The sequence below is a fragment of the Lipophrys pholis genome, assembly GCF_963383615.2.
Source record: "Lipophrys pholis genome assembly, chromosome: 16".
Classification (NCBI taxonomy): Eukaryota; Metazoa; Chordata; class Actinopteri; order Blenniiformes; family Blenniidae; genus Lipophrys; species Lipophrys pholis.
In genome coordinates, this window is record NC_137634.1 from 10,209,612 (window position 1) to 10,234,267 (window position 24,656).

General features: G+C 42.9%; 2 protein-coding genes across 3 annotated transcripts; both read right to left on the reverse strand.

Moving 5' to 3' along the window:
* Window positions 1–1,225: 1,225 nt before the first annotated feature.
* Window positions 1,226–3,353, reverse strand: h2ax (H2A.X variant histone). Its single transcript, XM_080483526.1, has one exon. It carries the CDS (start codon window positions 3,287–3,289, stop codon window positions 2,861–2,863), a length of 429 nt encoding a protein of 142 aa, XP_080339652.1. The 5' UTR covers window positions 3,290–3,353; the 3' UTR covers window positions 1,226–2,860.
* A 1,781-nt stretch (window positions 3,354–5,134) lies between these two features.
* On the reverse strand, window positions 5,135–23,617 carry c2cd2l (c2cd2 like). 2 transcript variants are annotated; one of them, XM_080482471.1, is made up of 15 exons: window positions 23,345–23,617; window positions 22,615–23,065; window positions 11,713–11,808; window positions 11,463–11,582; window positions 11,121–11,231; window positions 10,220–10,333; window positions 9,957–10,056; window positions 9,736–9,868; window positions 9,237–9,301; window positions 8,877–8,998; window positions 7,993–8,164; window positions 7,785–7,883; window positions 7,311–7,405; window positions 6,352–6,565; window positions 5,135–5,788 (listed from the first exon to the last, which is right to left on the reverse strand). In XM_080482471.1, exons 2-15 carry the CDS (start codon window positions 22,981–22,983, stop codon window positions 5,538–5,540), a joined length of 2,061 nt encoding a protein of 686 aa, XP_080338597.1. In that variant the 5' UTR covers window positions 22,984–23,065; window positions 23,345–23,617; the 3' UTR covers window positions 5,135–5,537. The 2 variants fall into 2 exon arrangements, with proteins under 2 accessions (XP_080338597.1, XP_080338596.1); XM_080482470.1 differs by having other exon boundaries at window positions 7,311–7,444.
* Between the last annotated feature and the right edge of the window lie 1,039 nt (window positions 23,618–24,656).

The window sequence follows — 24,656 nt, forward strand, 5'->3', positions numbered from 1 at the left end:
CCCGAGCTGGCCAAGACTAACTTCTTGTCTGCAGAATGATTCAGTCCACAGATCAACAGCACAAGACAAAGTGTTCTCCCAAAGTCATATTTCATCAGGGATGGAAACATGTTGTTCCCTCTTCACTGCCGTGGAGTTGCTTTCAAAGTGAATGTTTTTAGTGTGTCTGCGTCCGTCTTCCTGCCAGGTCCTCCGCTCCTTCCAGTCCCCTTTCACTCCTTTACATTTCGCTCCTTTTCCCCATCCATTCATGCCCCTCCAGTCTGTCCCTGCATTTCTCACAAAGCTTATTGGATCTGTGGATGCCTTGATTTTCACCTTATCTAAAATTGAGTGCTCAAACTATGGGGATTTTGTTGTTGTTGTTGTTGTAAAAGTTAAATTACTTAGCAGGATTTCACTTGACTTAAGTTTATTTATAGTGCAGAAAAACTGGGATAGTCTGACCATAAGTGTTCCTCACTCCTGTCGTACTTTTGTGGTTCCTCTCGCCAGTCCAAAACATTTAAACAGTTTATTTCAGGTGATGTCATTTAAACGTGTCGCAAAGACTTATTTCTGAATGGGCAGCATTTGTGTGCAGTTCGAAAGAAGCAGTTGACATTTCATTTTTCTCAAAACCCTTCCTCATGAAATGACTAAAACTACTGTCAACCGAGAATTTGACTTTACCACAAACAACTGCAATGAGCAGTCCTGGTAAATTTAGAGCTTTTGACAGCAATGAATCTGGGAATTATAGTTATCACAGCCAGTGGACTCTGTTCTTTTTTTTTTCTGTTTTCCTTCCAGGCTGGAATTTTTAGTCTGGATGTCGGTGTTGGACACGTCGTCAGGGCCTGTGTAATTGGTTCAGCCTGTGCTGGGCCCAGTGCGTCATGCCACTAATAAAACACCCAAAGCAGACAGAAATATCGGCGTGCCCTCCACAAGCGGAAAGGTTCCATATTGGTCATTTTAGCTGAGGTCTAATGAAAATTAATGGCATATTTCAAACGGCATAAAATGCCATGTTTTTGGTACCCGTTAGGTATGTCAACCACAGAAATACCAAGTTTGAATATCACAGGTGACAAAGGATTCTGGCTGTCTATTTTTAGGACGTTCTTTTAATTGGTGGCTGGTTTGTTTGTTTTTTTCCCATTTACGTGAAGAAACATCACATTTGTAAAGGTTTCACAATGGGGAGGCACAAGAAACTCATCTGATTAATAGTGCTGTGATCTGTCTTCAATTGTTTATAAAATGAAACACGTGTCAAACATTGTAGAACATGAAGCAGTCGACCTCTGGTGGCAGAAGTATGAACTACACTAACATGATCCCCATCAAACCACAACTCAGAGAACCACTTAAATCAGTAATATAAAAGGGCTACTTGTTAAAAACATCCTGGAAAATAGCTTCTGATTGTTTCTATTGACCATTGTTTTTACAACACACCCTTGTGGCAGTAGCCTGCAAACTTTATTACTTAATGTCAACTTTCCTCCAAATGTGCCAACAGCAGTTTTAGCCATTATTGCCATATCAGCAGTTTTAGTTTGTCTACTTTTTTAATTTCAACCATTATAGCAGTATAAGATGCTTAGATGTGGTGCATATTTTAGTTGACATGCTGCCTTAGGGCTATGAAAGTCCTCTAAACTACCAGAGGACTGTGCTCATTGCATTGACTAACCTTGTCATTGCACCTCTATCTACAAATAAATTGTACTATTTAGGAACATTATACAGACTAAAGGAGTTTTTTCTAGGGGTGTTTAAATGGGCTGCGCATTGAAACCTTTTCATACAATGTGTTAAGTCAGATTGAAGACTTCTTGCAAATGGTTATTATACAAATCCTAGTATTGTAAATGTCATAAAATACTAGAGGATATAATCGAATGCATTGAGGCCGTGCTTAATTTCACAGCCAAATGGGAGGCTATGCATGCAACATCAAGTTGTTTGTTTCCTCACGCATAACAAGGAAGCACCTGGAGGAGTCGTTTAACCACATTTGTGCAAGAACGCCATCAAGGTTGCTGGAAACCACTTTTTTTTTTTTTTACACAAACAAGTTTAGTTCCAGTTTAATTCACCAGCTGCTTAAAAATTGTACAATAAAAAGGGCCCATTAACATCCTGTATTCCTGCAGGCTATTTGCAGAGCCTCTGATGCAGGGTCTCCACAATAACCAGAATTTAACTCCATAACAGCTCCTGCAGTTATTTCAAATCAGTGCTTCACAAGAGGGTGCAGAGGCCTTTACAGCACTAGACAATAGCATTAGCACTCCACACCTTTCAATCAGCTGCAGGGGGTTGGGGAAACCTTTGCTCTACATGAATGCATTAAGAACCAGGAAGATACATTTGATTGGACTCATTTTAAAAAGGGGCCTTATAGCAAAAGAACTTTAAACAGTTTAGGTCAGCACTTTTATTTCTTGTAAATGGAGCTCAGAGAAGCTGTTATGTCATGCAACAGAGAACCAGATGGGGCAGCAGGCATGGCTGCAGGAGTTTGGCTCATGAAGTCACAGTGCACATGGTCAGTGAAGGCATCCCTCCAGTCCCAGCCTCTGGCTCTTAGTCAAAGGCCTGCTACATAACTGGTCTTCAGACAGCCATGTATGCCCTTTCCAACAGCAGGATTAAAAAGAAATGGGGGTGTTTCAGGGAAACCGACCAGTTCAACACGCAAAATAGTTGAGACTTGTAGCTGGCTGATGCTCGGCATCTCTTCTATATACAAAAACAAAACGCCAGGCAAATAAAGTTAACATGATAATAGTCAGGGGAAAGTTGCTCTTTCAGCGAGGTGTGGGTGGCCCTTAAAAGGGCCTTTGGGTTTGAGGAATTAGCCAGCCGGCTAATACTCCTGAGACTGAGAGGAGGCCTTCTTTCCCGCCTTGCCGGAGCTCGGTGCTGACTGGCCGGTCTTCTTGGGCAGCAGGACCGCCTGGATGTTGGGCAGGACTCCGCCCTGAGCGATGGTCACCCCACCGAGCAGCTTGTTGAGCTCCTCGTCATTGCGCACGGCCAGCTGGAGGTGGCGGGGGATGATGCGGGTCTTCTTGTTGTCCCTGGCGGCGTTGCCGGCCAGCTCCAGGATCTCAGCGGTCAGGTACTCGAGCACAGCGGCCAGGTAGACGGGGGCCCCGGCGCCCACTCTCTCGGCGTAGTTACCTTTGCGGAGGAGACGGTGAACACGGCCCACAGGGAACTGCAGCCCAGCGCGGGAGCTGCGGGTCTTGGCCTTTGCGCGGGCCTTGGCACCGGTCTTTCCTCTTCCAGACATTTTCAGCGGGTTCTCGGTTTCTTCGTTCAAACGTAGAACGGCTATAAAGCAGTACAGTAGCCCCGTACGACCTGGATATAAACCCCGACCTTTGTCCCGCCCCCAACAACGATTGGAGTTTGAACAGGAAGTTAGTTGCTATTGGTCAAACTATGCCTCCTCAAACCAATGATGGATGTGTTTATTGAAGAAACGAAGCTGATTGGTCCAAACGGAAAGAGGCGGGAGGAGGGAACCAATTGATTGTATTCCCTCCAGTTTAACCTTAAGGCGGGTCGTCAGTTTGCTCAAAGTGCAAGGAACAAAATTAATGCTCTAGTAATCTTAGAAACATTGATATTGGATTATAAATGAACCGAAGCTTATCCACCGTTCTCTTTAGAATATGCCTTTTGTGTAAAGCTATCCTGTAATTATATTTATACAACTGAATGAGACAAATAAAAAGAAACAACTAATCATGCAGGCCATTGTTTTTTAAAAAACTAAAAGTATCTTGTCATTACTATGTGAAAGAGTGAAAACAGGCAAAAAAGAAAAACAAGCTGTGTGATGTTTCAAAAATAATTTATTTGCAATAAATTAAATATTTAAAATATAACATCAGAATTCATACATCATCTTAGAATGTGCAGCATTTTCTGTTTCACATTACAGCCACATAGGTATATTTTCTTTTCCTTTTTTTTTTTTTTTGCTAAAGTGGCTTTGCTCTTTTGTTCAGCATATTGAATTTATGAAAGTTATGTAAAGCACATAACATATATTTGACTCCATCCCTGCAATTTCGTTTAATTCATGTCTTTACATTGGTGCAAATAATTGGAATAAATTAGAAATCATGACATGTCATTTGGTTATTCAAAAGTTTTATCATTGATGTATTTATTTTAAAAATGTTATGTTCTCAGACAAATAAACAAATGGCAAAAAATGTATGTACATTTTTACATACCGGTTGTCCTTGCTTTCGAAGGTTTTGATTTGTTGCTAAATGCAATTTACTTTTAGCCCTGAGTGCGGCACGTCCACCCCACCCCTCTGAACGCAACACCTAAACACTTCTTTGAGACACACCAAGATTCTATTTTTTGTCCAAACTGTAAAAATGTTGCGTTTCAGTTAATCATGTGAGACCTACAATTACTTAAAAACGTTGGATTTGAAAAGTGCTTCTAATGTTAATACAGCGTACATTTATTATTGATGTTATGAAATTATTTGGTGCATGGCAAGAATTTCTGCAAAACATATTTGCCTGTGACTTTAGCAAGGCATTTAGGACAATATGGTGAATCCTGCTGTACAGCAATGATGGCAATCACTATATCAAAGTCCAGAGGAGTGTTAGTGAGCATGAACCAGAGCCAGGAAGAAAGCAATACCTGATCACTGTCAGAATTTAAACTGTTTAAACTCATTACCCTGCTTTTAAAGGCTGCCTGATGCTGGCTGGTTGAAGTTTCAAAAGCAAAGTTATCATATTTTACATAATGTAACTTATAGAATAAAAAATACAATAAATATACCATCATTTCTGCTTTTTACATCAGACATACCATTAATCAAGTTTCTAAACCCAACATATGAGTAATCATGAATGGACATTACTGCTAGATTAATTCAGATTATTGTTAAATTACTTAAATTGTCTGTTTAAAGTACATTTGCATGGAGAAACACACAAAAATGTCTCTATTTTACAGTATTTTATGCAGCTATGATAACTAGATTTTAGGGCTAAAATAAATAGCACTTGTGTCATGAGTCCCACATAATAAATTAGATTTGTACAATAAACAAAATGTAATGTATTATATATATATATTAAAAAAAATTAGAGTTCAAAGTGCAACCAAGAGCAATATATTGTTATTTTACATTATCAAAAAAAAAGAGCATTTCTATCACCATTAACTCAACTGAACAAACCCACAATAGTTTGTGTTCAATCAGGCCACAAAACCTTTCATTGTAGTTTTCTGTTTCCCCCAATCGAGCAGCATGTTTTTCCTCAAAGTGTTTTAGGATCATGTTTAAGATTCAGTGATGTTATTAAACATGATTTTGTCCTAAATGTGCAATATTAGTCCTCCAGAGTGGAGCCCTGCCAGAGGTCTCCTCTCATCCAGATGTACAGGCGACATCCAGCCTGGGGTACCTGCTTCAGTTCTCCTCACACAAATTAAAACAGGCATTGGCGTTTCGACAATGCTGATAAGCCAGCGTGCCATTTTTTGTGTGAAATTCAGTTATCCAGTGAGCTTGCTCCTCCATTGCTCGCAGCAGTTTTGCCTTTTGATTTGCCTGATGAGCGAAAAGAGAAGCGTTTGATGAGACGTCGGGAGAAGCTGCCAGACTTTTTGCGGTTGCTGTTAGCAGCAGGAGAGAAGTTATTTCCCATGTTGGAGATGTCTTCATGAGACTGACTGAGACAGGATTCCTTCTCTCTGTGTCTTCTGCGGAACAGCAGCTTGGTCCCGCTCTGAAGGAAACCCACTGCAGGAAACAGATTACATACATCAGAGTTCACAATACACCACAGCATTAAACTGGCAGTTCATGTGTGCAGAGTTCTGACTGCTGGAAAATACAGAAAAACACTCAGCATCAATAGATCCACCAGTCTTATGAAATAATTGAATAATTTGATGAAAAGCTCCTTATCAAATGGAATAATTCAATTTATAAATTCCCTCCTGCTGCAGTTTGGCCACCAGAGAGCAGTAACAGATCCCAAATAGTTTGTACATCTGCCAGTGAATTATATGAAGCTGTATTATTTGTATGCCCGTCTTATACTTAGAGCAATTTTAAAGTGCAAGAATAAAACCTTAGATTACAATATCATAAATAATAAAATCTTCTTTTAGCAATGTTATTTTTTTGACTTTTTTTTTATTTCAGTGACTAAAAAGGTCCATATAACTGAACATTTAGCAAAAAAAAAAAAAATCCTGAATAGAATAATTTTAAAATATAAACTGTTCTGAAATATTCATAATCAGGGCTAATGAATATTTTACAGTCTAAATATTAAACAACGAGCAGCACAGCGCTACCTTTATGGTCCTTGAGGCTGCGTGTTTCCAAAGCACCAGTGGAGCCGGTGTCCGACTCCACATCATCCACAGACGGGCGCTCGGACACATCAGACGGTGTCGTTTCATCTGGATCCTGGTGATGCCCCGCACCGTAATGGTTGCCGTGCATTGCTGCATCCATGGCTGCGGCGTAGCCGCTTGATAAAGCACAGTTATCCTCTGAGAGCGGAACCTGAGGAGCGTCAAAATCAGGCACAGGTACACTTTACTTCTAGTGTCACAGCCTACTTTCAGTTTCAGTAAATTAAGTATCCGAACTGATTTGTGTTTCATGTACATTGATTTGCACTGAAGATGGAGCACAGTAAGGAAATCCCTGCTTCAATTCCAGGCTTTGAGGGCCTTTTTGTGTAGTTTACATGTTTTCAGTGGGTTTTCTTTGGGTTATTCCCCTTTTCCTACCCACCATCAAAAGGCATTGCTGTCTAAGTTTTGTGCGCGTGGATTTTGGAATAGACCGGCAGCTTGTCTAGGGTCCAATCTGCCTTCACCTCTTGTCAACTCGGATCAGCTCCAACATCCTCTGAACCTGAGTTGGATGAATCCGTATAGAGGATGGATGTTTCTACAAATGTGCCTGCAGGAATCAGGTCATAAGGCTCTCTATCCTTGACAAAGTAGTTCAACGCTGGGGGGGTGTAGCTGTGCACTAAATTTAGCTTACACTCACTTTGCTTGGCTTCGTGATACTGAGTTTGACACTGCAGGTAAAAGTTCATACAGTCCACTTTGCTGATAAAAGGATGTGACCTACATCTTACTGGCCATATAGTAAGTGAGGAGAGACCATGCAAACTCCACATAAAAAGGCCCCTGAGTCCAGAATCAGACCAGGGTGTCTCTTGCTGTGACAATTCTCTCTGTATTCTTTAACCAGTGATGGCACAAAGTGTCTCAAACAATTAGCTATTTCTGACCTTGGACACTCCTGAGATGATCAGTGTGCTTCGTTTTGTTGGTGTCTTTCGTGCTGCTTTGGACGCAGACTCTGTCAGCTGCCGGATGGCGGTCTCTGCAACAGGATCTAGGCCATTAGAAAGGCGACTGCACTCTGAGCAACAAAAACACAAATATGTAAATCAGCACTATACTAGTAAACTGGAATATATCCACTGATATGCAAGTGCACAATACTGACCAAATAACACAATTTAAAAAATACAACGTCAGCCTTGTTTGTCATACTCGTTTTGTACAGTGCCTTGCCAAAAGTGGTTCTCCAGCACGTACCTGCCATGTGAAGTGTTTGAACAGAAGCACCTGCACATAATGTACATGATGGGTGCTGGAAAGTGACCTTCCTCTCAACTCGTGTTTCACTGCTGCTTACTGATTTTCCTGCTTTGCATCTGTTATGTAAAACGAGGCCCGGGTTTTGGCGTAGGACTCACTGCTGGGGTTGGGGCTGCTGCCGCCTCTGCCGTCAGACAGGATGGTGGGTTTCTTCTCTGTCACCTCCACTTTGGACGGGGACCGCAAAGGGGACTCGCCTGGAAGACATCATAGTCAATTATGTGATCGCTATCATTATCGAAATGATCACTCATACTTCCCTTTCCTCCCCCGGTGCACAGAAATGCTTCCGTCTGTCCACTTTACCTGGACTGCGATCAAGTTTAAGTCGAGACTGGACAGTTGTAACTGTTGTGACAATGGTTCCATCTGGCATGATGGTTCGGTCCACATCAACTTTCTTGGTGGGGGTTAGTGAGGAACGGAGTGGCACCGTATTGTGGACACTGCGAGGCTCCTCGGTTTCCAGATAGAGCAGCTGCAAGTGCAGAAAGAAAACAGATCATAGCATGAAGTCACACAAAATGTCTAGAGGGGATGGCAACTGCATTAAAATAGACGGCACTTTAGAAAAGAGATTGCTGCTTCATTTTAACTGACATTTGGCCCTGCAGGGCTTTAAAAAAAAAAAAAAAAAAGACTAATCAGTTTGTATGACAAGTTGCAGGCGGGGAGCAAGCAGCTTTATCTTGCATCCTGCGGGGCTTTTTATGCATCTTTTGTTTGAGAACAGAATGTACCCATGTGAAAATGTTACCCTGCAAAAGATGGTGCAGATGTTTCCGCCTACTTTGAATGTGGATCGCAAGACTTGAGAAGTCAACAAGTCATGCTGCTGAAATGAAAACTGTTACCCCTGTGACAGCGAGCTCTGTACCAGCTGTTACACAACTCTCTGGCGCTCTCCTTTTGTTGTGAACCTTTGTGAAATTCCAGCTTGCTTGATGTTAGATAATAAAATGTGACGTAACTGTATGCTTTAAAGCAAGGGTGTCAAACTCATTTTAGCTCAGGTTGTCATTTACAAGCCAACTCTAATCTCAATTGGACTGGACTTCTAAAGCTGTAGCATAATAACCTACACTTTATCAACAACTCGTACATTTCCCCTGAGTTGTAGACCACGTCCAAGTTCTTACAAAACCTTTTGTCAACACGAAATTCCTTCCTTTTCTCATTTGCTCACTCACCTCAGCAGTGACGGTGGCGTTCGGCGCCAAGCCATGCCCAGGACTTATTGTTAATATGTGCTGTCCAGTGGGAGCTTTGCACTGGAGGTCCAAGGCAATGGAGGCATGACCAGGCAGAAATTCTAACGAGATGTCACAGAAAAAAAGAAACATTTTATGTAATTGAACATAAAGAGTGAAAGTAGTATTTTACTGTCTTTCGGAGAATCTCTCGAAATTTTAATACGTCCCAAAATGCAAGAGAGTCTGCCAGCAAAGCATTTTAGGCATCAGTGATTTTGCTTAAGCGGTCTAAACATTTCTGCTGATCAGGTTTCTGAACAGCAGCCAGCAGTAAATTGGTATTGAGCTCTGGCTTACGTTCCCGTTTGCCGCTCCGCTCCAGCAGTCTTATTCTGAGCTCTTTGGTCCCCGGGCCCAGTTCCCTTTAACACACATAAACAATTGCGTAAGAATTACAATGAAAGCCACAGTGCAATGATTAATTATGAACTTAACATTAATTGGACTACTGCAGCTTATACATTTTAAGCTCCAGATATAATACTTATATGCTTCAAATGAACAATACAAACAATTCTCAAAATGTGATCAAACAGGAAAAAGTCGAGTCAAAAACTAAGAAAATATTTATTTTTCACATCTACATCCAATTAGAATAGTAAACTAGACTATACTGAACACTTTTAAATATAACAGGTATGACAGTTGCAGCTAAGTAACAGTAAAGAAAAGTCAGATTTTTCTTTGATTCTTCATTCAATGCCACAAACTCAAAAACAATTCAGGGCCTTTTAAACTAGACATAAATGTAGGTGTACATGAGCACAATCATTACAGCGTACAAATGACTTCTTACAGAGAAATTTCTTCACTCCATTCGAGTGCGATGCTGGAGTTACTGGGCACAGGCAGGAAGCGGGTGGTCCTCTCTGTGGTTGGTTGGTCCAGACTCAGGACGCAGCACAGCTCCCCTGAGCGAGACCACTGACCTGCACAGCGCACAGCAACACAGTCAGACCTCGCTCGTCAGCAGGAAGCTGGGTGGAACTGATCTGATGCTGAGGGAGGATGTCTGACCTTTGCTTAAGGTCACGCTGAGCTGCCGCAGGAGCAGTCGTCTCACCAAGACACTCTGGGATACAGAGTTCAGTCCCACTGAGAGATGGTCCATAGGGGCCTGGGAGTGTACCAGAAAGAAGGGTGCAGGGCTTTACAGCAAAATCAATGTCGGCACAAAATACTATCGCACAGCTTCAAGTTACATCAGTGAAACTGCTTCAGAAATCAAGCTTGTGTGAGAGATTTTTAGCGGCCTGCAGCAGCAGCAGCACAATTCTCACCGAAGGACTGGATGCAAAGTTCTTGAGGTTGAGGACCATGGCTGGCTGAGTGTTGAACAGAGTATCCTCTATCAGTCCCTTGATCATGTCCAGGTCCAGCTCACCCTCAGCACCCTGAGAAGAAAACAGCAACTAATTAGTGTCTGATGTGGAGCAAATCCACTTTGAACTGAACTAACTTATAGACTAAAACTGTGGGAATCATCTCTTTATAATGGAAAGGAACAAAAAATATGTTTTTCTGTTGTTGGTTTGTTTTGTTTTTTTTCACAAAAAGAACTGCTCCAATATTTCTTACATATTTCTTACATTTGACCAGCCAAAATATTATATGCTCAATTTCATGCTCTTGTTTTAAAATTCACAGAGTATCCCTGCAGAGCTCTCTCCAGGAGTGAAAAACAACTCGGCAATTCAACTGTGTGAGCTTTACGTTGTTAATCACATTCACCCATCACCAATGGAGGCTGTTGCCAAGCAAGGCGTTGGGAGCAATTTGGGGTTCAGTGACTTATGCAAGGACACTTCAGTGTGTGGACAGGTGGAGATGGGAATGGAACTAGCAACCTGCAATCGGAAGGTTGGCTCTACCAACCGTGGCATGCCGCCATAAATCATGGCGCTACACGTTTCTTTTTCAACTCTGTCACTGCCTCAGATTAAAGGCTTGAAATGGCATGCACATTTATGTAACATCCACAAATGGCATTTCCTCCGTGACTCATATTGGGTGAAAGTGACTCACATGCGAAACACTACATGCTGACTGAGATTTACGAAACGAATCTGCCGGAAAGCGTGACAAGGAAAACGCATTACGAGACTGAAGGGTCTCTGACAGTAGACCTTCTACTGAATGCAGATATGTCACATGAGTAATATCAGTATCGGATGCCCTCACCGGTGTCTGCAGCTTGCATGGAGACACGGTCAGAGAAAATGAGAGCTGCTTGGGGAGAGTCCAGGATATCAGGAGACCCTCGTCCTCCACCTCCTCCAGGCACACCACCACCTGATTGAGAGCAACATGTAAAGCACGGTACGATGCAGGACGCTGGTAAGCAGGCATACTGTTCAAATAACGAGTCTATGTGTGAAAATATATTCATTTGGAGCAAACATTTGACTGTCATGAAGAAATATACAGAATCCAAAAGAGTTGATGACAAAAGGCAGGAAAAGGTGATTTCATGAATTTTGTGTAAAATTCTGTCTTGAGGTGTTGTTTTTTTTTTTTGGGTACCTTCCACAAGCTAGGTGCTATATCGATCTGACAGGTGTCCATAGAAACGGCAGCATGTGACTGCTGGGTGACTGTCACAGGAAACGTCACTGTGTCCACCCAACAATTACAGTGTAAAACCTGCAAAGCAAGAGCAGGGCAGTCACTTACCACATGTTGCAGCAATTAAAATTTACTGGCAGACTTCCTAGAGGGCCGGCTTCAGAGTTTAACCCGGCTCTCGGGAGTGAAGGCCACAGGGATTACATACCATCCGGTTTGTTGACTGGTCTGTGCAGGTCACACTGTCTATTGCGGAGGCAGCAGTTAACTGGAGACCGCTGTCAAACGTGATCTGGATGGAGCTCTGGCAGGGACAGAGAAAAAGAAAAAAAAAAAAAGTCCTAAATGTTACATAAAAGTAAAAAATCATTTGATGACGACATGAAAGATGTTGCCCTGCAGTGATGCAGCCTTGACTGTAGCTGGTTACCAATGAGACATTATCCTGAGTGTTAATCAGTCAGTGGATAAAACCACTGCTTCACCCTTTCCTCACCGTGAGAGGATCTCCAGTTTGATTCCAGGCTCGGGGACTCTTCTCTGTATTGAGTTTGTATACTCTTCCTGAGTGAGCATGGAATTATTTTTGTTCAAGTAGTCTGATTTCTTCAAACATTCCAAAGGCAGATTTATTATGTGAATTGGTTATGTGCGATTGTGTCTCTTTCTGCGTTTGCTCTGTGAAGCCTGAGCCCTCCAATACCCCAAGTCAAACGAAGCAGTCAGGAGAATAAAAGGATAGATGGATGGATATCGAAGAATGTTCTGCCTCAGAGCGGCTGGACAATCACTCCATTATTAAACTAACTGAACTAATGTTTATGCGCACCGAATCAGTGGACTCGAGATGGAATGTGGCTGAAGATACTGGCCCAAAAAATGTTAACCGAAAAATATGATTGACCAAAGATTGGCAAAGAGAGATTTTGAAATGTTGCAAAGGTTATGGATTGCCTTTCGCCAAACAGCAAATGGTTGAGGCTGCTCAGACAACATCATGTCCCAGACTAGACTCAAAATCAAAACTGCAACCGTCAGTGCTGAGTCATGTTCACAGCGAGGCAGCTCTTCCTGTGTGAGTGTTAGACTTGGAGGACACCCCAAGCAGAAGGAATCAGAAGCTCAGTTTTAAGAAAAGATTCACTCGAGGCGGGGAGACACCGGTGGCCTACTCTCACCGCCTGCCTGTGCCAGAGAATCTGTTGTACTGGACCACTTTAACGGGCTCGGGAGACGCGCGAGAGAGAAAACAAATCCCCTGTTGTCAGCGCATATGTTCCACTAGGTCCGCGTCCAATCAGTAGCAAACACAACAGTGGGGGCGGGGCAGAGGTCAGAGGATGATATCACACATTTTGTAGTGCGTATATAAAGGTTTCTGTTTACACACCCTCATTTTGAGTCAAAAATCTAGTACCCCAGTGCAAAATTATGTTCTAATGTAAGTCAATGGAAAATAATGGGTACAAAACGTGTGTGTGTGTTGTGTGTGTGTGTGTGTGTGTGTGTGTGTGTGTGTGTGTGTGTGTGTGTGTGTGTGTGTGTGTGTGTGTGTGTGTGTGTGTGTGTGTGTGTGTGTGTGTGTGTGTGTCCCAGGCAGAAGCCAAGCAGAATGCTGCAGGCTGACGTAGGTTCCCGGGACCAACACTGCAGTCATGTGACCACAGCGTACGGCTCTGTTTACTTCGCTTGGCTGGAGCCTGTAGAGCCACTCGGTCACTTGACCGTTTATTGCATCCAACATGTAGAACAAATATGATATGAAGTATTTCAGATTGTCAGGCTTCACAAATACCCACAAAACACAAGAGTTATCACACAAATGTCTGTCTCTCACCAGTAACATTCTTTGCAAAGCAAAATTGATCAATGAAATGACTTGGAAAGTCACATTGTTTTTATAGTTTTGGGAATTTTGCTTGTTGTTTTATTGTTTTGTATGTCTGTTAGTATTGGTACCACAATTTTGAAGGTGCAGTGCATAGAAAATGGTATGTCTTTTTTCTACAGGTGCGACTTATACTCATTTGTACTATATAGTCTAGAAAGTACACACAAATAACACTGAATACAATATTATGCCTTCACCTCTACACCCTGACATGCACTTTGAACTCCTGCAACACAGCATTATGACAAAAAAAACCTGGCGAAGCAACTTTTCTGCTTCAGGGTTTTTGTCTGCGGCATCAAGTTTATAACACAAATGTACTTGCTGTTGCATTTTTGTAACTTGTAGATATGCAACTATGCCCCTTCAAAACTAATCCTATTTTAAAGGTTATGCTTGGAAATCATATCCCCTATACAGTATCCTCATAATTGGTTGGGTCTCTACTCTTATTTGTTGTAAAGGTTGTATATTTCTCTTTTAAAATCAACTGGGTTGATGAAATTATGCTTACAGTGATTTTGTTATGTTTGGAGCGTGCACTGTAAAATGGCTTATTGCATTATTTCATGCTGTTTGTGATACACTTTTCAGCCTGCTCCCCAATTGAAGGGCCCTCACTTTTCAAATGCAATGAATGGAAGATATGTTATTGCTGTTGATAGCCATTCTAGCCAAAGAGCACACCACCAACAAATACTCGTGAAATGTCGTGAATGCTACAGAAAGGCACCACAGCAAGACTGGCAATCAGGCGTTTGTTATGTGAAGAAACATGAGAAAAATATAAAGTGACAACAGTCTTTCAGAAATGCAGCTGCACAAGATTGCCAATATATGTCAGTCACAAACCAACATGCCTGAGAGAAGGTCGGGTCACAGGTTTTCTGATCTCTGGCGGTACTGCCGCAAGGTGTGGAGGCGATTTTCTGTCAAAATAACAACAACGTTTGGTTTGATTTAATGTTTCCACTGCTTCATGTTGGAGCTTTACACTCCATGATGGTTTGATAGCAGATTCTGTTGTAAAGAAGAAGCATGTTTGGAAGATGTTCTATTGTCGTTATCCGTCGTTCTAAATGACTCATTATAGTTTTGGAGTTCATTTAGACATTTGTCATCCTTTGGCTTTACTGGTAGTGATTTGGTGCAGTGGTGTTGGGTATCGTCTCCTCACAGGCAGCCGAGCTCATTCCGATATGGAGAGGCCAGCGCTACTAGCGTAGCCACTGATTTGTCCTTGTGAGCCGCTGCTGTCCAGTCTATGTGTGTGAACAGTATTTCTGGAGAGGGACAGTTCCTGAGGACATCCACAGTGTCACTTCAGGTTTAATCAGCGTCGCCCCCTTCGGGTCCAGCTGGATGAACGCCTCCGAAAAAGCATGTGGGTCAACCAGAAATACACTTCCCCTCTAGCTTTGGATGACCCTCATTTTTATTTCCCCATATTTCCTCTTAGTTATAATATCGAACATTCAAGTAACAACAAAATACATTTTAAAGGAAGAACTTTTTAGTCCATTTTGAAATGTTTTCTATTGTGAGGTTGTTCACTTTTTCTCGTTGTTTTGCTATAAAGTACATTTCTATAGTTTTCCTATTTTTATGTCTTAATCGTTAAACACAGTTGTTTGACTGAACCTCACAGAGCCTTCAGTCTCGATGCATCCATGCTGGGATGAAGTTTAAGAATGTCGAGTCATCAAATTCTGAACAAGCCCGTCTAAGATGTAATGAGATGCCTCATTCAGAGGATTTTTAAACTTAAACTAAAGGTTATTAAAAGCATGTTGCGGGCACTTGGAGGTATTCTTATTAGTGAGGGAAGAACAGTAATAGAAAGAAGACTTTCATGGATATTATTAATGTATAACCTATAGTAAATAATAACAAAACAGACTCTTGTTCAACTTCTTTGCCATAATATCATTAAACATTCATAATTGTATTTGATTAAATGTATTTCAATCTTTTCAATTGGTTGTATATTCTTGTATAGCACTGCATTGAGTGTTTATGATCTGACTATAAGAGAATGTAAAAATGCTTATTCTGTCTCTTTTTAAATATGAAATCAAAGCAGCCACTTTGCGAGTGAATTCCTCCCATATAAATTTCATCAAGTCATAAAATTTGGCCGTCGGAGTAAAACTGGCTGTAAAAGTTGAATCGCATGAGCAGCTGTTTCTGATGAAATGAAAAGGTTAGTTCCCTGCTCTATAATATCAAATGAGTGCTGAGTGCTTAATGTCCCCCATCGGTAAGTAGGAACCTACTTGAGCATAATCGCGGGGCATTTATCATCTACCAGCAGCTCGGAGAGCGAAGAAGTGAACTGTGTCCTCGAGCTATTCATCACTCTTCTTATAATTGAGGACTGTGAATGGACAGGGAGCTTCCTTTCCTGCAGATGCACACTTGTTTAGTCCTCCTCTACCGTCCTCTGTCAGCTGCAGATGCAGTCTTTTGGTGCTTTTATGATCAAGGCCGGTGAGACCAACCGGTCCGGTCCGTCAAACCTCCACCACCAACTAATCCACCCGGAGACATGTGAGTAGCTCCATATCAAGCCTTTTCTTCTGAGGCACGATTACATCCAGAGGCACATGCAGTAATACACCAGCAGACTGACACTTTCACTGGATAAACAACTGAGTCATGAAGTGGGATTACTCTTGCTTCAACGATTCGGGATGAAACCGAAAAGACAGACGTCGTTGATAACGTTCAACTGAAACTGCACCAAGCAATCCCTGTTACGTTATCTGGCCATGTCATGAGTGTGCACGTATGCAGCACCAAGACATCACTTTTGTTAACATCAGTGCACATACGCAGCTGCAGTGAAGCCTCGGGTCCATCAGTGGACTACATGGACACACGTGGTTGATCCTCTATATTAGGTTGAAGCTGTTGTCAGACGGGACATATCTTGAAAATACCTCAAGTGTCTTTCCCAGAGCTGAAAGCATAATTATCCTCTATTCTGATGTATTTTGACAGTGTTGGGTAACAGAAGACATAACTGGCCATATTTGGTGTGAGGCAGAAGTCCAAACTAACAAGGGTGATGTGATTGTTTTGATAACAGTTAAAGCTCAAAGGAGAATACTTCCAAATCAGTCTCCCCACCTCTCTGTTCGGTCTCACTGAAAGATTTTTTTATACACTGAAGAGAAAAGAATTATTTCATATTGTGGTTGTTTTCAGCTAAAAATGGATCAGGTTATTTTTTCAAAAGATGGTTAATGGAGCAGGGTCTTACACACACACACACACACACACACACACACACACACACACACACACACACACACACACACACACACACACACACACACACACACACACACACACACACACACACGCACCTTATGACTTTAATCTTCTGGCGCACCACTGTTTGTTGAGCATGTTGAGTTCAAACCGCCCACATAACAAACACACAAATTAGCTTTTATATTACTTTTCTTCTTGTCTTGTCTGTATCAAGTAATTCCACTACAAACACATCGGAGCATCTAAACAATGATGTGTCAGTAGAAAACATTAGCTTTTGTTGATGTAACAGCCTCAGACCCCCCCCCCCCCCCCCCCCCCCCCCCCATCTTGTATTCATCCCTCTGAATCATTGTCTGGTCTTAGTGTTCGGATTACTGGACTTCGGGGGTCACGATCGCCCCTCAAGAGCATTTTTTCCCACCAGGACGCGGCAGTCTGGCAACGCTAGAAATTAGCTGGGCAGCACGAATGTCTGCTGCAGTCGACTGAACATCGACCAGCAGATCAGATTGAGACCTCCGGATTAATTCAAACTTCATAAATAACTACCAACCCCGTAGCACTGTTTACGATTGTTACGACGTGACAGTGAATACTACATTCTCACACTAAGAGGTGTGAACGTCGCCAAAGGCAGCGGCCTGAAATTCTCATCATGATTTTCCACATCAGTGTGAACATCAAACACACACAGAGTGACTGGAATTAATATATTTCACGCCCAAAAAAAAAAAAAAAGAAGTTTTGCAATAAAGAGCGATGAAAATGATGAAACACAGGATGAAAAACAATGGCTTTAAAGGCCACGTGGGCAGACTGCAGCAGTCTGCCTTCCACAGTCAGTTTTTTCTCCTGCATCATGCGAGAAGAGCCAGTTGTCTCTGTAATCACTTGTGGAACATTGCCAAACTCCGAGTAAACCTTTCTCAATCTATTTTAGTGCCGTTACATTGAAATGCACAAGAAGCCGTGAGCAGACCTGTAAAGTAGGCAAAAAAAAAAGGAATTTCAACATTACGACGGGTGATAAGTGAAAGCTGAAGGATGACAAAATTACATTCAAATTCATTACTGATCATACTTTAGGGACGGTATATGCAAATTACATAATAAAGTAACACACAAAGCACTTTACGATAATCCTGTAAACTCAATCACAGATAAATGCCCTGCTCATGGGTATGTTATTACCGGAAGTGGCACAGTCGTTTAATTAATGCTAGGTATGTAAGTATATGATATTTTAAAAAGGTGTCAGATGAAGTGTCTGCCAGGTATCTTCTTGATCAAATTAGTATTTCATCATATGTATGCCAGCTTTTACAGGCTTTTTATGAGTCAGGTGAGATTGGACGAACTCCCAGTTTCTCCTAAGACAAATAAATTTTCAAAACAGCAGAAGGTCACTGTGCACAACCCATGGTAAAGCCTTTAATGGCCCCTGTTACACTTCAGCTTTGTGTGAAATAAACGCATCAGACATGAAGTTTGCTCTCTAATAAGCCTCCGACCAGAGTCAGACTAGTTGATATGCAGGTTAAATTTCAGACAGTGCACTGAGGACATTTGATGTCCAGCGTATAAACATTTCTATTTTAATTTAACTGTCTTGAATGTGGAAATATATTACTGCTTCTAGATGATTCTGTCGATGAGGATTGTGTCACTGCCTCCTGTCTAACTGTCCACTGCTGCTCTTTGGAGACTCACCACCAGATCTAACTACAAGTACTTAACACAGGCGACTTAAGCTTTTGATAATACTTTGGCAAAACACTCGTGTGACCAAGTGAGACTATACTCGTCACTCCTCGCTGTGCACACAGTACTGGAAAGGTTAATAAATGTTTAATGTGTAAAGTATTACCTATAGATAGCCATGCATGACAAATGTGCTTAAGCACACTTCATTTTAGAACTAACACACCAATAGATGTGAGCCAGTAAATCTGCCATTGATACGAGTAAACAAACTTGGACTGTGCTCTGCAGGCAGCGTAAGATAATTCCTTAAGTCTACATGCTAGATAAGCAAACTGCCTGTTAGTTCAAGGGTCACGATAAGCATATACACACTCCCACTCAATTAATTGTCTTTCTCCTTGAAATGTCACAAAACCAGGCAAACTCCACAAGGCTCATAGGTACACTGTTGGTCTAGCCAAAAGAAACAAAACCTGACAACACAAGCTTTTACATTTCCCAAGTCTTTCATGTGTGTTAATTAGAATCTCAAGGAGAAAACAACAATACCCACGACATGACTGAAGGGCATGGGCTCTATGCAAAGGGAAACTCTCTGTTGCTCGCACTTCCCTCTTAAGGGCTCAGTCAGTTTGCCTTTATTTGGGTAAATTTCACCTCTTCCAGCACCGATCTTAAATTTCTGGAGAAGTACTTAGCTTAATGCTATAAAGGATTTGCATCCTAATCCTCACATGATGACACTCAAGCTGTATCTCCATCTTGCTGCGTTCCTCCAGGGGAGCTCGTGTTTTGCCTGATGTCGAAACCATAATAGCAGCTGTCGGTTCTCATGTCACCGAAAAGTAGCTGATATCCACAACTTAGAACGTCGACTATCACTTCCTGTCCAATATGATGCACCTGTTGATGTTGACAAAGCAACAAATCAAACCAAGTCTCCGGTCCTCATCCTCCACCCTTCGAATGGCTCTATGATTGTATCTTGCAAGTATATTTAATAAGCCATGCTTGTGAATATTATCTAATTGTCATGTTTAAAAGGTTCATTAACCATTTCAGAATTGACCCGCATGTGCTCCAGACACATGTTGGATTAACAGATCGCTCAGCACGCAGATATTCCATTGAGATGAGTGAATTCGGGCAGCGATGGTTCACACACTGTCGTCACAAACTGAGCACAACGTGGACAAACAGACACCAGCAGCCTGTTCCGGTCTCCGTCTCAGTCAGACACTGTCACAGGCATAGTCTGTGGTGAACATCTTATCACCATCGAAAACATGTTCCCGTTTCTCAGAAAGCTGAAGCAGTTGCCTGGACTGCGGGTGTCTCGGTGGAGAAATGTTTTATCACTCGTCGCTCGTATGATCTTTGCGTAACAACCGGAACCAGCGTGGTGGTAAAAGAATAAAACCGGTTTCATGTGTACATTTATTACCATGTGCACAAATAGCCGTGCACTGCTTCCACAGAGGGCTGAGAAATAGCTGCAAATTACGACATCATGAGATGGCAACAGATGTACTCTGAAAGCCCCTCCAGGCTTTCTCCCTATCAGAACCTCGCACATCACCGAAACAGCGGTCACTGGCCTGCAGAGTCCCGGCCAGACAGTCGCTCTCCTGTGCTATAACATCCGCTTTACCAGCAGATGTGACATTACTGTGCTAATGCTGACATCCTTCCAGAGGACTGGGTTTTATTTTTTGGTAGGGAAGCATATTCCTGTTCACATAATGTAATAACAGGCGTGAAAATTGAATGAAAGTATCAGGCTGATTGAATATTTCCAATGACGTAGGAGATCAGCAGTCGAATGATGATTTAAGTTCTCAACACCAGACTCATACATGGAATGGGTCGGGAAAAAAACAAATAGTGGCGTGTTTCACACGTAAGGCTGTCATGACATTCAGCTTTTCACCGACACGTTGGTGAATGAAAGAACACTAAACTCAAATCAATCACAGCTCGATAAGGAGCAAAGTTGCAACAAACACTGATATGAAATGAAAAACGGCCGTGGCCCTGAAATGAGGAGTGGCTCTTGAGTGCATCTTTACCAATCTCACAATACTGCGATTTGCGGCAATTCCTCAGTCCTCTGTGAGAAGAACCACACATGGCTGATCGCAATTACTGGTCACAGCAATTTGAGCATGAAACTGATTGTCAGCGTCATTGTTATACAACTGTGGAGGTTTTGGCCATTATGCAAATGAATCCTTCATGGCAATGGCCGCATTTGCAGCCAGCTGAGGCACTTTGGATGGGGATGAAACGTCAATCCCACAAACGCCAAATCCAAATGAAGACATTCAATATTCTTACATTTTTCTACTCTGTTTATTTAGCATACGTCAAAACACTTGTTTGTACCTTCCTCTGCATCCCAACCATTTAAAGGATCACCGACCAAGGATAGTGGAAAAGAAACCATAAACCTAACGGTCTCAAACAGCATTGTGATTTTTTTTTTTTTTATATGTGTAAAGCCGAAAACAAAAGTATGAAACTGAAAAAAATGTGTTTGGCACCAGGAAACTCCACAGTCAAGGTTTTTAAGTGCACACAAAGGTCACAATGGATCAGCTAATCAGGCCATTGTAAGATAACGACGCTGGCACGTTCCCATTTACTACGAACGTGTTTAAAAAAAAAAAGAAAGAAAGAAAGAAAAGCTGCCGTGACCTCCCATTAGTGGCATAAAACGAGGCCAGATGACGACAGACACGAGAGCTCGCCGGGCTTAATGCTGCATCGCAAAACACACGTGGCAAACAGAGGAAATGTGTAAAGGGCATTAAAAGAATGAGAGGCGTCACATGAATCAACATGAAATAACTGCTTTTGATGTTTTTGTTCCTTTACCGACACCACTGTGGAGGCACTGGATCACGCCGAGTCATTCTGCAGCAGTCCAGCTGGAGCCCAGAGATCCAGCTGGAGCCCAGAAGACGATCGTCAGCCTTCATCTTAGCGTCAGAGTCAGTCTGGGAAAGCAGGACTTTGTTCCAGGCAGAGCATTTCTGATCGATGCATTCAAATATGAACACTGAAAACTAGAAGTGTTGGAGAGCTCCAGTAAGATTTGTGTTCAGTTTCAGCAATTGTTTTGGAAGAAAGTGATATCTGAGCTTCCCTGCTGTCTAATATTTGCTGTTGTTTGTTTAGATTTCCATCTGGGTGTGACAAACCGTCTCTTTGCATATTTTTCACCAGACTGATGCTCGTCACTTTGCACCGTCACTCAATAAATAGTTCCCCCGGTGTTGACTGAGACATCTGAAGGGGAGGCCTTCGATCAACAGAGGCGGCGTGACCCCTCATGAATCCCAATCTGGTGCTATGTGTCCACCGCGCGGATTGACCCCTTTAAACTTCTCATCCCGCGCGCACGCCGAGTTTACAAGTGGGGGGTGGAGGATCCATCGCTGTGTGTGGCAGACTTTTGATTCACAAGATCAAAGGACATTTTTTAAAAGCAGAGACCTTTAGCGACTTACGATAAGCCTGAAGCTCAGGCCTCGGGCCAGACTTTGACCTGTCTGGACTACTGTCCAAACTAACAGGACATTGTAAACCCGTGCATCACGGGGCAAACACACAAACACACAGGGAGAACATGCAGCCTCCAAATAGAAAAGCCCCTGGATTCAAACTGGGGCGATCTTGCTGTGACTCACCTCTTAAAAAAAAACAGCAACTGCGTGGCAGCCAGAACTCACTCACATACTAACAGGAGGGATTATGAAGGTGAGACAACCTCAGTGTTCCGTCTTGTCCAACAACACTTTTTACTCCCCGTGTGATCAAACACTTTCGTTTCCCCGCGATCCATCGGGGTATTGGTCTATTTTTAAAAGGTGTGGGTGTTACTGTGTGTAATGCTGACTGGACTTGCCTCACTACTCTTTTGTGCATTGATTCAGAGCTGTTATGCAAGGCTCTGCACCCCCCCCCCCCCACACCCCCACCCCACATGCTCTTACCGATTAGAAACACTCTTACTCCTACACCTCCACCTCCCTGCCTACACACACTTCCAGCCCACATGGGCACGCCGACTGTATTGCCTCCTGCTTAACTATTTATGCCCCCTGCTTAGTGGAGTAACCTTAGGCGTACTCTTCCACACACGGCCATCATGTTTATTCAGCTCTCATTTGCAATATGATGAGGGACGCATCTCTTGGCATCGGCGGAGTCAAGATGTCCACCACTCACCCCGTGCCTGCAGGCTTGCTCGTTCAGAGCCTTCACCCAGGTCCTCTGCCAGTGCTCCCTGAAGGACTTGAAGGAGAACAGAGAGGTCAACAGGCCTTTGACCCCGGCCTCGGATGCAGGTCCTCCATCCCTGCCCGAGCGCAGCCGGAGCAGGAAGCCCCACACCCCTCTGGCCAGGCTCTGGCAGGGCTGCGAGAGGGAGAGCTGCCTCTGCCAGGTCGCCGGTGTCCGGCCACGCTTCGCCGTCCTCCTGGCTCTCCACAGCCGCAGCACAGCCAGCGAGTACTGGATCAGCCATCCCAGCACGATGAGCAAAGAGGCGAGGAAGAGGCAGACCAGACACAGCCAGCCCAACTCCTGGAGCTCCATCAGTGCCTCCTGGAGCCTCTCATATCATCTGGTCCAGGAAAATGCCTGAGCTGTCAGTCAGGGCAGATCAGGTCCCTTCAGCCTGTGAGTGGCAGCAAACAGCGTGGTTACTGTGGCGTTATAACTGAAGAATACCCCAAATACACTCATTGTTTAAAAAGCTTCAACTGTAATTTCATTATTTGAGGTGCCACAGAATACGGATTATGTATGTGTGCGTGTGTGTGTGGAGCAGATCGCGTGCACTAGAAGCTGCGTTCACGTTACGCAGCGTTTTATTTCGCGTGTATCCTGCAGAGGCAGCGAATGAGCGCTCATTGTTTGGGGAAAGCCCACAACAAATCGGAGCTTCTTTACCAACCTGAGGTCTGATTTAAGCGGACCGAGCTGCGGGCTGCAGGTAGCTGGAGGCACACGGAGCTGTCTTCATGGCGGAGTGGAGGAGCGCTCCCGACGACAACGTCTCCGTCTCATCTCCGAGCGATCGGCGAGGTTCGGACCGGTTTAACTCCGCTATCGATCCAGGAACAAGCCGTCCGCTCCCCCGCGAGAAGCACTCGGGTCTAAAGAGCTCCGCTGGTCGGACCCTCCTACCTGCGCAGCCCCTCTACAATGGTGTAATAACGAGCGGAGCGGCCAGCAGGGGGCGCCGCTGCGCAGGAAGTTCACCGCACTGCACTGCACGTCAGCAGCTTTATGAGCAGGTGGAAATAGTAATGGGAATGTGTACTCGAGTACAGCCAGCGTTACAGTGCTTAACACTTACATTTGGTCCTACATACACATTTTTATATATCACATATGGTTATTGGTTATTTCCAGTTGTTTTTTCCAACTAATTCCACCATCACTTTCAGGATTTTAACCCATTACATGTGGGTTTTCTAACCAAATATCAGTGACACAAAACTCTAAAAACTAATTCAAAATGAAATACGAAATACAAAGTAAAAGTAATTGGGATTGTTTTTTCAGAGTATGGTATATGGCAATAATTTGCAATAAAAAACAACATGTGTCACTATTTGCAACATAAATTGACAAACTAGACTTTTCAAAAGGGAAAATATGCATATTTACAGTATTTACAATGTATGCTGCCGGCATGGTGGTGCCAGCTTGGTTAGCGCTCTCACCTCACAGTGGAAAGGTTATGGGTTCAAATACTGGTTTGGCCTTTTCTGTGTCTCTGTGTGAAGTTTGCACCAAAAACGTACATGTGGGTTGATTGGTGAGCCTACATTGTCGGTGTAAATGTGAGTGTGTGTACTTGTCTGTCTCTCTGAGACTTGTCCAGGGTGTATCCTGCCGTCGCCCATATAGTTAGCATGGGATCGGGTCCAGCACCCCGTGACCATGAAAGCTGTATACAAGATGGATGGATGTGCATCGTATACATATCTCAAAAACCCATTTGGTAGAAAGTACTTCTTAATTACTATATAGTCAAAATATAAACTGATTAGTTAAAAAAAAACAAAAAACCCCACATATAAAATCATTGAATATTATCAGAAATAGCGGCTGTACTCTTGCAATTCACGTTTTTTTAAAGCAGGTCATATGGCATATGCATGATATATTTAAGTAAAATTCTGCCCTTTAATAAAACACTTACAATAAATTATTACACTCTGTTATGTACCTACAATTTGTTACTACCACTTCAATTA

Bases quoted from the DNA above. Each gene is read 5' to 3' on its own strand.
- h2ax (XM_080483526.1), bottom strand. From the start codon at position 3,289: ATGTCTGGAAGAGGAAAGACCGGTGCCAAGGCCCGCGCAAAGGCCAAG.
- c2cd2l (XM_080482470.1), bottom strand. From the start codon at position 22,983: ATGGAGCTCCAGGAGTTGGGCTGGCTGTGTCTGGTCTGCCTCTTCCTC. The intron at 10,334-11,120 runs GTGAGGGCATCC...TTTTCTTCTCAG, and splicing joins CATGCAAGCTGCAGACACCG to GGTGCTGAGGGTGAGCTGGA. The intron at 5,789-6,351 runs GTAGCGCTGTGC...TGTTTCCTGCAG, and splicing joins CAGCCTCAAGGACCATAAAG to TGGGTTTCCTTCAGAGCGGG.